The sequence below is a fragment of the Chanodichthys erythropterus genome, chromosome 22, assembly GCF_024489055.1.
Source record: "Chanodichthys erythropterus isolate Z2021 chromosome 22, ASM2448905v1, whole genome shotgun sequence".
NCBI classification, from domain to species: Eukaryota; Metazoa; Chordata; class Actinopteri; order Cypriniformes; family Xenocyprididae; genus Chanodichthys; species Chanodichthys erythropterus.
The window spans coordinates 31092770-31105040 of NC_090242.1; the positions used below are offsets into that span (position 1 = coordinate 31092770).

Below are 12271 nucleotides of genomic sequence, written 5' to 3' on the forward strand. Positions count from 1 at the left end.
TTAACTGCTATGTACTTAAATTTAAATTAATCATTTTATGCAATGCAATTATTGTGTACATAAATGTTGTTACATTGTACTTATATTTAAAAAAATACCTGCATGTAATTACATCTGTAATAAATTTCTGAAATTACTTTTATAATTACACTTTTGACACTTCACTTACACCTTAACCCACCCTTAAACCTACCCATACCACCAAACCTGTTCCTAACCTTACCTGTATCCTATTCCTAACTCAATAGCAGAAAAAGTGTTTTGCAATACAATATGAACACAATAAGTACATTGTATTTATTTTTTTGATGTAAGTACATAGTAGTTAAGGCCACCTAATATAAAGTTTTAACAAAGGGCATCACATCACTGGCCTGGCATGCATAATACAGCATTTTTTTTTCCTTTTTCGCAGATCTGTGTGAACGGAACTTTTTGGTAACGTTGTCATCTGTACAAAGGAAAAACTGTTGTGTAAACGTACCCTTAGCCAACCTGCATGAACACTACATAAAAACTTCTATCATGATGTGTTAAAACTAGGGCTTTTAATAGATTAAAATTTTTAATTACAATTAATTGCACACTTATGATGAAATTAAACATACACCATTTATCTCGTTTAACACATTCATTTTGTCATCATTTGCTATATCCAGCAAAGTAAACCATCAGATTGAAGGGTGATTTTTTTTTTTTTTTTTTTTTTTTTCAAAAAAAAAAAAAAAAAAAATTATACCTGGAAACTCAAAAAGGACACCAAATAACCAGAAGAATGCATATGGATTTTTTTTTTTACATCGTTGTCATAAACGTACCCTTAGATTGTGAACTATTTGTATGTCATAGTAATATTTACTTTACTTTTAAAGTTAAATTCCCAGATGCTTTTTGATATTGATACTTTGGATAATGATAATGCTTAATGATAATGAATATATTCAAATATGTTAATGGTCCTAAAATAGGCTTAATTTTCTTTATGCAAAATTATGTCGTCATTAATATATTTATTATTATTATTATTATTTTATTTATTATTTTTTTTTTACCATGATACTTAAGAGAATACCATGGTATAATGGTAATAGACAATACAACATGGTGTTGCCATGCAACCATGTCCAAAAAGTGAGTATTTTGGAAGTGTATTCTGTCCTAAAACAGTCAAACCACTGTGCACTGAAGAGTTAAGGTGGCCCTGAATGCTGTCCTCTGGTTTCTCTCAGCACTGACTTTCCATCGGGCCTCTCACATGTTTAAAAGAGCGTAATCCCTTGAAATGACTCACGATTGAATTCCAAGAAAGCAGTTCAATCGAGGGAGGAGGTGAATTAATGTGACGAAGACATATTGCAACGAACATAGAAATGGCGGTAGAGAGAAGGAGTAGATGTGTCAGAGTTTTTTGGCCTGCTTCTTTTCCAGTCCTGCAGTGTGAGAATTTCTCCGAGCTGGGAGTAATGGACACAGGGGGAGGCTGAGCTTTACGCTTTCTCCCCGGTTGCAGTGCCAGACCTTTTCAGAATGGAATGTTGCATTTCCTGCTCAGTTCCTGACATGTGTTTCTCAATTCCCCCTTCTGCCTTAATCTCTCTGTCTGCATGTGTCTTTGTTCTCGTACTGTTCCTTTGTCACCATCTTATTCACTCATTGGATGCATACTGGAAGACTAATTAAATTTGTCTGTGAGAATAGTTTGTTTGGTTTGGAGTGCATTCCCTTAAAATCCCATGAAATCAAAGCTTCCAAAATAGTTTTTATTATTACTTCGAGCAGATCTTTGCATTTAAAATGTAAATTAAAATGTTTTCTTTACCAAGAAACCAAACCAAAATTATTTGTGACTCATGGTGCACTACCTAGATTTTTGTCCAATCCTAGAATGATCTCTAGAATGAAATTGTCCCTCCTCCTAAATACCATCTGGAACTGACTAACATAGCATATTAAGTGGTCACTTGTGGCCTCTATATATATATATATATATATATATATATATATATATATATATATATATATATATATATATATATATATATATATATATATATATATATATATATATATATATATATATATATATATTAATAATAATATAATATAATATAATATAATATATACTTTTAGGCCAATAAACCAAAGTATTTTTCTTCTGCCTTTATGCCGTTCTTGTGGCCTCATCATCATCAACATCTCTCTTCAACACACAGAAACCTTCTTCTGTATTAGCTCCTCCCTCACCAATAACAATATTGTCAGTGTTATCATGTCCTACATAAAGCATAAAAGAACTCTTAACATGGACAGGCTCTCTGGAGTTCATTAAACCACTGGAAACCTTCCACTAATGCTCCCCTGTTATGTAAACAGTGCCTGCGAAAGTTGGGGGTGGTGTTTTTAACTATCGGAGGGCTGCTCGCACTGCCTTAACAGACGTTTTCTAAGGTCACCCTCCTGATTTTTCCCACTTTTATGTTTTAAGGTTTATGTTTAGGAGGTTGTCGTGGTGAAACTCTAGCCCTTGTGGAATGCTGCCCTACCACTTGTCAGCATTAGACAGTTTACCGTTGTTGCCAACGGCAATATTCATCAGAGGTCGGGAAGTAAGACAAGAAAATGCAATGGAAAATCCTGCTTTCTTTTGTCACAGTTCTCTGAAAAGTGGAACCAAAGGGTAAAGTTCTTGCCTATAATAAAATGTGCATATGGGTCAATCACATGACTCTCATTTTAGTGTCCAAATGTATTAATTTATTTAAAAATATGTTAAAAATGCAGTTCATACAGTGACTTGAATGTACTTTCAATGATGAGCATGATTTTCATTTATGAATTTCCTGTTTTAAGGAAATTATATCATAAAGAGGACCCCTGAAGACCCTCATGGATGTGTGTTAAGGTCAATAAATATTTTAAAATATCAGTTAATTTGACTTTTTATGACAAGAACTATACTAACTCATAAAATATATTTATGAATTAAAAATTCAAGGTATTAGAAAAAACTCAATGTCTTTTACCTTGAGAAATATATTTTAAAACTTAAAAAAACATAAGATATGTACACTCATTGACACATTTTCAAGGTGAAGGGAAACTATGACAGTACTTTTTACTTGATGGTCACACCACATGACATTTTTAGAGTCATTCCAGACTCAATTTAAATACAAAGACTGCATTTCTAAGAACTGGACACTCTTATTTGTCATTGACCCATACGCATACGTTGTTGCTTTAGGCCGTGTGTTCACCAAAGCTGAAAGCGCCTAGCTGTGAGTGCTTGAGAGCGCTTCAGCAGCGCAGTTTTTTTATTTATTTTTTTTTTCAGTTGAGACGCTTTGTTGCTAGGATACAGAATATTCGTGGCATTGTTACTTATAACTGATATTGAAGGTAATTTGTTTCAGACTAAAAATGTCGACACAATGTAGAGTACTTGCTATGTATGTTCGGAGACCAGCAATATTAATTTCTCCATTTATTGCTTGTTGATATCATTGAACTGCAAGAATGTTGTGACAGTTGGTCGGAGTTGTATTTGTCCCGCCCCTCCTCCACTCTGATTGGACAGCTGGCTAAAAAGTGACAGTGATGTGCGCTGCATTTTTCTCAAAGTTGAACATTCTTCAACTCGTGGCGACCTATAAAAAACTGACAAAGCGCTCAGCGGCTCGTTGCGCTCCTGGTGTTTAAAAATGCATTGGAAAAGTACGCTAGCTGCTGGAAAAAAGCGTTTGCGGCCCTAGCTAAGAATATCACAATGCCAGTACATATTGTTCTTTTTAGACTTATATACATATCAAATCCATTTGGTGATTAATTCTATTATGTCAGCTTCTGGTCTTTATGACTAAAAACACTGGAATTGTAAAAGGAGAAGATGTGATATGATTATTCACCCTATACACCAAACTACTGGCTATTTTTGGAAATAGTTTTGAAGTTTATCAAGCATGTCCTAATGTAGTGGTCAAGGAATCAATTGGGGGCAATGCTTCAATTCCTAAATGTTATAACAAGTATTAACGTCAATCCTGTATCTGATATTAACCTGAACATCTGTCAGCCCTGTACCGAGAACCTGGAGAGTGTCAGCATAATGAGGGCAGGAATGGACTGTACTGTCAGAGGCTGTTTGATAGAGTTCCAGCATCAGGCCTGTACTCAAACCTACTCTAGGCCACATTCCTGATGTATTACCAGAGTAAACACTGTCTGCTTGGGGGCCCTGGGAAACTTGTGCAGGAAACATAAATATTTAGATAATGTCAGCATCCATACAAAATATTACGGACAATCAGAAACCAGGTTACAATTTGTGGAATACATCCATTTTTATTTATCTGATCTTTCTCGGTATGGCTAGCACAATGCATGTTCAACAAAAACATGTTTTGGAGGAAGGATTGATGATGTATTGACTTTTTATTTAAATTTTGAACAAGAAAAGTTACATAGTGTACCTTAAAAATCTGACATTTTGAAACAGTTTATATTCATGAACTTCAGAATTTTTCTCATAAAACAAAACTTCTTGTCAAGGAAACGAGTTTGTATTAAGTGAGAATGATTGCTCAACTTTATTGGCACATTATAGCACACTAGTGGTGATATTTATATACAGCTTGTGTATTGAACCCTGCAATGGGTCATTTATTTATTTTTTTAATTGGTTGCACTCTTTCTGATAGCTTGACAGCAAGTTGTTGCCCAGTATCCATGTTGCTCTTGGCTCTGTTTAGTTGCTTTTGAAAGAGACATGGGCGGCAGCAGTTAGGAATATGAGGAAGGAATAACTGTTGGCTGTGTTACGGCAAGCCAGGTGTTTCAGTTTCTTATCGGAGGACTTGTGGTTTTCCACCTGTTTCTACATTACTCAACTGTTCTCAGCAGGTGCATTCTTTGCTCAAGTTGGCCTGACATTCAGGGACTTTTCTGTTAGGGTTATTGATGGGTCACGATGGTCAATAAATGTTCATAAATGTTTCTAAAACTGAAAAACTGGATCAAATAAAGTTGGTCACCTTTTGAAGTTTCAGACAAGCATAATACAAAAGTAATTTGTATAACCACAGTTTTTTTTAACCTATGATATTAGTCAGATTTCAGATATGTACCGCACACCCAGTCTTAGATAATTAGCTGTACTCATTTTGATGTAAGTTGGAGTGTTAACAGCAGCAGGCAGGTTTGAAGGTGTGTAGATTACTGGCAGTGATCCAGCTCACCTATCCTTACAGCCACACCTGATGGAATGCATTAGCTAGTTCAGTGTACAAGCACACTGCAGTGATATCGTTGAGCGTGTGAACAAAGAAGTACGACTCGAGACAAATGGTCAACAGTTAGAAGAGTTCAGTGAAGTTTTCTCACCCAAGACGTCTTTGGTGGAAAGGAGTATCTGTGAGTTGAATTTTACTGCATTTACAGGATTTATTTTTCAACTTTCTAATAGTTTTCAATCAATCGTCTTGTTGTGATTGCACTGTCAAATGGATGCTAAGTTCTTCAAAGTTAAAATACGATAATATTTGAACTATGTTTAAAGGTATTGTCAGTCTAGACAAAAGAGGCATTTGCTGTATGCACATTGTCGATAGTAAATTTGAAGGGAATGTGTTCATGAAGTTAAGTGGATAGATAAATATTCTCCCAGTTTTGTAGTTCTGGGAATCATGCTTGACATGCTCCATGCTCAGTACATAAACTGTAAGCACATAGTGTCACTGACACAACCATGGCAAGACTCTGAGGTCAGAACCTTTGGAAACTTTTATTGAGAGACCTATCTGGACTTTTAACCATGTCAGATTCCATGAATTCACTTCTGGGCACTCTGGCTGTGGAATAAACAGTTTATCTGAAACAGTCAAGGAGCTTGAAGTTCGAGCGTCAGCGGGGGAGGAGGCATCTGTAGCTTATTTCTGTTTATGCAGAGCTTGGTGGTGTATTAGAGAGGGTCTGGTTTATTGTATGATTCAGACGGTTTCATAGCCACGTGAAGTTTTGTATGTGAGTGATTCAAGAGTTCTTGTAGTGATCTTTCTCTTGAAAAAGTGTTGTCTGACTGAAAGAGGGTTTTTGTTGTCTGACTGAAAGAGGTTTTTATTTTCAAACCTGCAGCAATTAATAAAAAAATGTATTTAAAAACATTATCACATACATTAACACAAAGGGTTAGTTCACCCAAAGATGAAAATTCTGTCATTTATTACTTACCCTCATGCCGTTCCACACCCGTAAGACCTTCGTTAATCTTCGGAAATCTTCCGATGGCTCCGTGAGGCCTTCATAGAAAGCAATGACATTTCCACTCTCAAGATCCATAAAGGTACTAAAAACATATTTAAATCGGTTCATGTGAGTACAGTGGTTCAATATTAATATTATAAAGTGACAAGAATATTTTTGGAGCGCCATAAACTAAATAACGACTTATAAAGTGATGGCCGATTTCAAAACACTGCTTCAGCAAGATTCGGAGCATTATGAATCTTCTGTGTCGAATCATGATTCGGATCACGGGTCAAACTGCCAACGGCTGAAATCACGTGACTTTGGCTCTCCGCACTGCAGATTCGATTCACTGATTCATTCTGCTCCGAAGCTCCCAGAAGCAGTGTTTTGAAATTGGCAATAAGTCGTTATTTTGTTTGTTTGTTTGTTTGTTTGTTTTTTGTTTTTTTTTGGAGCTCCAAAAATATTCTTGGCGCTTTATAATATTAATATTGAGCCACTGTACTCTCACATGAATCGTTTTAAATATGTTTTTAGTACCTTTATGGATCTTGAGAGAGGAAATGTCATTGCTCCCTATGAAGGCCTCATGGAGCCATCGGATTTCAACAAAAATATCTTAATTTGTGCTCCGAAGATTAATGAAGGTCTTACGGGTGTGGAACGGCATGAGGGTAAGTAATAAATGACAGAATTTTCATTTTTGGGTGAACTAACCCTTTAATTTTGACAGCCCTATAAAATGATTATTTAAATTAAGTAATTATGTCATTGTGTTTTTAAATTGTATTACAATATTTTTAATGTAATCCCATATAAAATACAGAAATGAGAAACAAACTCACAAATAAAATAGCCTGTATTACAGTAATGAGAATTTGGTGGGAAATCTGCTTGATATTTATCGTATATATTACAATACAGGTAAATCCTAATGGCCTTAAACAGGTTTTAGGGTAAAATGTGTTCTTTACCTGTTTTCATTACATTTGCATATATATCTATTTTGGGAAATATTTATTTTTAAAAAATTTCTGAGTCTTTTGTCAATCCTTAAAATTTCATACACTTCATTCAATGTTATGGCATTTGTTTGGCATTATGTAGCTTATGCCATTCATTTAAAATTAAATATCTACATCCTGTTTGGATTGAACCACTGCCCCATGCTATCTCTACCAACTGATCTGGGGCCAGCCTCACTTCCTTGAACTATTTTATATCTTTACGAATTGCTCTCTGGTCTCAGTCCAGTAGCTGAGCATGGTATTTTTCACCTAGCTACACAGCTGCAGTATAGTCGCTAATGGCTAATGAGGGGGGTAAAATAACACAAGGGCATTTCTTTTTTGGTTCTGTCTCAATCAGGAAATGAACATACCTCATGTCCTCTATCTTTCACATGAAAAATATTTCTTTCTACAACCCCAAAAAAAGCCCCTCTGGTTGTCTTTGGACCCCACCCCCATTGTTCTAACTCGCTAGAGTGCCTTCCTGTTCTAGAGTGGCTTGGCATTCGGGACCTCGCAGACCGGCTGTGTGTTTTGGAGCAACTTGAGGAGCTTCTTCAAAGCAGTGACCCTAGTGAATGTCAGCACCATGAGCAGCCAGTAGTGACACACGACAGCAGCTACAGCAGCCGCACAGGTAGGTGATCTGGTCGAATATACAGTAAAGTAATGGAGACATAAAAGATTAAACAGTGACTGGAGAACACCAGAAGAGCCTAGATGGGTGGGGTGGATATAGTGGGACAAAAGAAACCACTAGAAGTTATAGGTTAGTTCACTTCGGCTCTGTCCTACTTTGTGATTCCAACTTCCAAAATGTAGAACCTGTTTGGATACAGTTTTTTATCACTTTAAAAGTCCTGTGCTATATTTTATGCTTAAAATTATTAATAAAAGCAGTTGAATTTTTCCAGTAAAGGTGTTTGAAGTACTAGATCCAAAGTGTTTCTAACCACACTGGACAAAGGTTGCATTAGAAACTGATGTGTGTAACATAAAACTGCTGACAAATATCTTTTTGGGACAATTTTCAGCTTTTCAAATATATGAAGTGCCACTTATTCATCGACAGAAATCAGCCATCATTTCATTCATCTTAACAGTGAGTTTTTTTGTAACCTCGCCATTTCATATTCTCATCCTTCTTTTGTTTGTGGCCATATCTGTTATTGACTCTGAGGATGTCTCAGTGAGTGAAAGATTGGAGAATTACAGGAAGTGGAAGTTGAAGTATGGGGGGGGGTCACTATGAAATGTATTTTTCTTCTTTCACTCTATCTCCAACTTTCTCTGACTTTCCAAGTTGGAAAGCAGTTGTACACTGATGGCTTTGTTTTCTGACTCACTTTACATTTATTTATTTATTCACCACAGATGTTTCGGAAAAAAGCCTCATCCTCCTTGAGAATGCGGGGAATATCAGAAAACAATAGACGTAATAAGTTCCCCTTCATTACTTTTTAGATGGTGCAATAACCACTAAACTACAAACTGTATTCAAGGCCAGTAGTGGCAACCATTCCAAATTAACACCATTAAGAGAAACAGAATGTATATAAATGACAGTAACCTTTCATTTTGCAGTAGTAATGTAGTTACATTACTATACATTACAACCCACATTGGCACTATTGTTATGGTTTCCACCTACTGGCTCTGTATGAGTTAACAGCTCACTTGTTGTTTTAAATTGCTCTATGTGATTTCTAAGTGTCTACAGCTCAAGCCGTAGGGAGATTTGGTTTTAAGCTTTGAAGATGTGTAAGCTTTGGATAATCAGATGACTCAACTGCAATGCATGTTAAAGGAATGGAGCTGTTGTACAGTAATGTGGTATATACTGTATATGGTATTGGTAACATGATTTGCATCATGGGTGGACTTCAACACCTTGACCCTGGGCTGTTCCTGATCTTTACAATGCAGCACAATACAAATTTTATTAATCCTTAATTAAAAGTTAACAGTGATTAGTAGTCGTTGAAGATCATCAGAGAGTTACCATTGTCACATTTCAAGTGGAAACTGGTGTCATAATTTAGCAATAATAACTAGCTGGTGCCCAGCTGTCAACGTGTGAAGAGTTTGGGACAGTTGGGGTCTGTGATTTCAGGCAGTTCTCTAAAAACATGCAAAAGTCTCCTTCAGTCTGTTTTCTTTCATTTCAGCTTCTTAAACTGACTTCTTTGTAACTTCTTCATTATGGTTCAGCTCATGATAATGGGTAGTGGCTGTGTTTATTAATTCATCATACATTACTGTTTTATACAGGGAGTGTGGACCGTGCCCGAAGCTCCTCCTTCCATGAGGTGGGCAGGTCACGAGAGCTGGAAATGAGGGCGGCAGCCTCAGTTTCCGAGGATACATCAGCTAGCAGCAGCAGCGGTAGTGGTCATACGGTTCTGCAGCGGCTCTTGCAGGAGCAAATGCGATATGGCGAGGGCCGAAATTACCTTGCCCTGCAACAACAGCAACAACAACAACAGCAGCAGCAGCAGCAGCAACAAGGTCCAGTGAGTGGATACCCCGGCCCTGGCAGCCCAGGGGACGAGCTCTCGATGGTCCCTCACATTGCAAGGCAGGAGCCTCAGGGCCAGGAGCTGCAGGCAGACAGTGGCATGGAGAAGCTCAGCACACGCACAGCAGGAGGAGGCGGTGGCGGCAGTGGAGGCACCGGATCAGGCGGTGGAAGCTGTGTGAGTGGACAGGGGCAGAATCCTGAAGACCTACCCACCTATGACCAAGCCAAGGTGCAGTCGCAGTACTTCCGCGGTCACCAGCCCCAGCAGCCTCAACCACAGATACCCCCGTCAGTAGGTGCAGCATTTTATGTGACTGGCGTCAGCAACCCTAAGGTGCGACCCCCAGAGGGCAGGCCAACGGTACAGAGAGTAAATGGAGGCAAAGTTCACCAAGATGATGGGCTCAAGGATCTAAAGCAAGGCCATGTGCGTTCTCTCAGTGAAAGACTAATGCAGCTCTCGTTGGCCACCAGCGGAGTAAAGGCCCATGCACCTGTAACCAGTTCACCACTTTCCCCCCAGTTGCCTCCACCTGGGCTTCCAGGAGACTATTATAAACCCTCTGGGCCCCCACACAGGGGTCCACCACCAGACTACCCATTTAAGGCAATGCCCTCTCCACCCAAACAGCAGCAGCACCATCAGCACCAGGAGCCTGGACACTTCTACCCAGACCACCGTGGAACAAGCCAGCCAGCCAGAGCTGATATTCCTCACGTCCGGTACCAGCCACCACCAGAGTATGGCTCTTTCCGGTGAGCTAAAAGAGTGCTTTAAATAGCTAAAGAGTTAAAAGCTAAAGAGTGGGCTGAATTTTGGGACATTTGTGGGAACTGGAACAATACACCTCAAAACACAAATTCCCTGACATTCCATGACTTATCAGTTGTTGAAAAATTCCAAATGATGAGTCTGAAAACAGCCCTTCCCTTCAATGCTGGGACATGTTGTCAGGAAACCAGTTATGGGAAAAGCCAGTTTTGCCTGTTTCCCTGACTTCATTCACCTCGTAGCCAGTGTGTAACCTATAGTAAAAGAATGCATATCAAATTCTAATAATCATCTATAACATGTCACAACATGACCGTTTCTCTATTATGTTGCAGAGAACCAGGAATGTTGATTTGTGAAAAATATTTTTATGAACGGTCGGAATGCGTTACATAGTTTCCAATTTGGACAAGTCGTTGTTTCCCAATGGTGATTTAATCTGTTAAAAGATATGTTGGTTATACACATTTAAATCAGCCTAATTTATTTGTAGGTCACTGAAAGTTCTCATTAATTTTTGTGATGATTACACTTTTGTAATCATTCAAAATATGAATATTATTCATTTCTCTGCCCTCATTAGGTCAAGTAAGGAGAGTTCAAGTCACTCTCAAAGGTCTGTCCATCACCATAGCCCTTCATCTTCTGTTACATCAGGGGGCTCTCTCTCCCGTGCTCAGTCTTCCACTCTCAGCAGCATATTGGCCTCTTCCCACCCTCCTCCACCTATGTGTCACCAGGGAGAGCAGCCCTTCCCCATGGGTGCTCGTAGCCCACAGGGGCCCGGTTCCCACCAAGGTGATCCATACTGCCCAGGTCCAGGTCACCCTCCCCATCAACGCAGTCATGTATTTCCTCATGATCCTTACGGGTCAGCTCCCAGGGGCCTCCACATGCATCAGCACCAGTACCACCAGCAGGGCTCCCAGCAGCAGCAACAGAATCCAGGACAACACTACCCACATCCACACTCCATGCAGGGGGATCCCTACGCCATGCTGGCCCGTGCCCAGCAGATGGTGGATATGCTCTCCGAAGAGAACCGCTTGCTTAAGCAAGAGCTGGAAGTGTGTGGGGAAAAGGTGTCCAAACTACAAAAGGTTAGAACGTCTTTGAAGGTTCACATTATATTCTGATTATATCAGGAGGTATATAACTTTATAACTTTACATCACCAAGTAAAGTTTTCAGAACAAAAACAGTTTTGCTAGCTAGCTACTGAGTTAACAAAAGCATTCAAGCATACATTTATCTGTTTGCAATTTGGTCTTTTGGGGAGATCCTTGAGGAGATATGGAAAAAAAATGCTAAATGCTGGTAACGGGTACCACAGACATGTAACCCGTATTGTAATTTTTTCAAGTCTATGGAAACGTGGGCAAATTCATGATAGGCTGATGTTTCCCAGCCTTGTACTTGGAGGCAAACCACAGTCAGAGATGTAAAGAGTACCTGAAAACCATACTTGAGTAAAAGTACAGATACCCTACAGTGAAAATGACTCCATTACAAGTTAGAAGTCACCAATTTCAAAACAACTTGAGTAAAAGTCTTAGAGTATCTGATTTTAAAAGTATTTTACTCATACTAAATATAGACTCAAAGATGCACTAGTGCTCAACACCAAAGGGACATCCCAGTGAAAACATAAGAAACAGCTTATTTGTAAAATGAGAAATCATGTTTATTTTGTAAAATCAAAATAAATCTGGATACCTCAATATT

The 12271-nt window shown here is 38.5% G+C and overlaps 1 protein-coding gene across 9 annotated transcripts in view; it reads left to right on the forward strand.

Annotated features, from left to right (window-relative positions):
• The window catches only part of amot (angiomotin), a 53775-nt gene that overhangs the window by 24928 nt on the left and 16576 nt on the right, over positions 1-12271 (forward strand). For 3 of the 9 annotated variants that reach the window (XR_010893532.1, XM_067374972.1, XM_067374974.1), the window contains 5 exons: positions 7747-7890; positions 8288-8355; positions 8628-8688; positions 9525-10530; positions 11130-11646. Coding sequence is in view for 8 of the 9 variants with exons in the window: in XM_067374972.1 (XP_067231073.1) it covers positions 7747-7890; positions 8288-8355; positions 8628-8688; positions 9525-10530; positions 11130-11646 (1796 nt within the window). In the remaining variant the exon portion in view is untranslated. Of the gene's footprint in view, positions 1-4933; positions 5410-7746; positions 7891-7950; positions 8356-8627; positions 8689-9524; positions 10531-11129; positions 11647-12271 lie in introns of those variants that run through there. The other 6 variants (XM_067374978.1, XM_067374975.1, XM_067374976.1 and 3 more) reach the window with 5 other exon arrangements.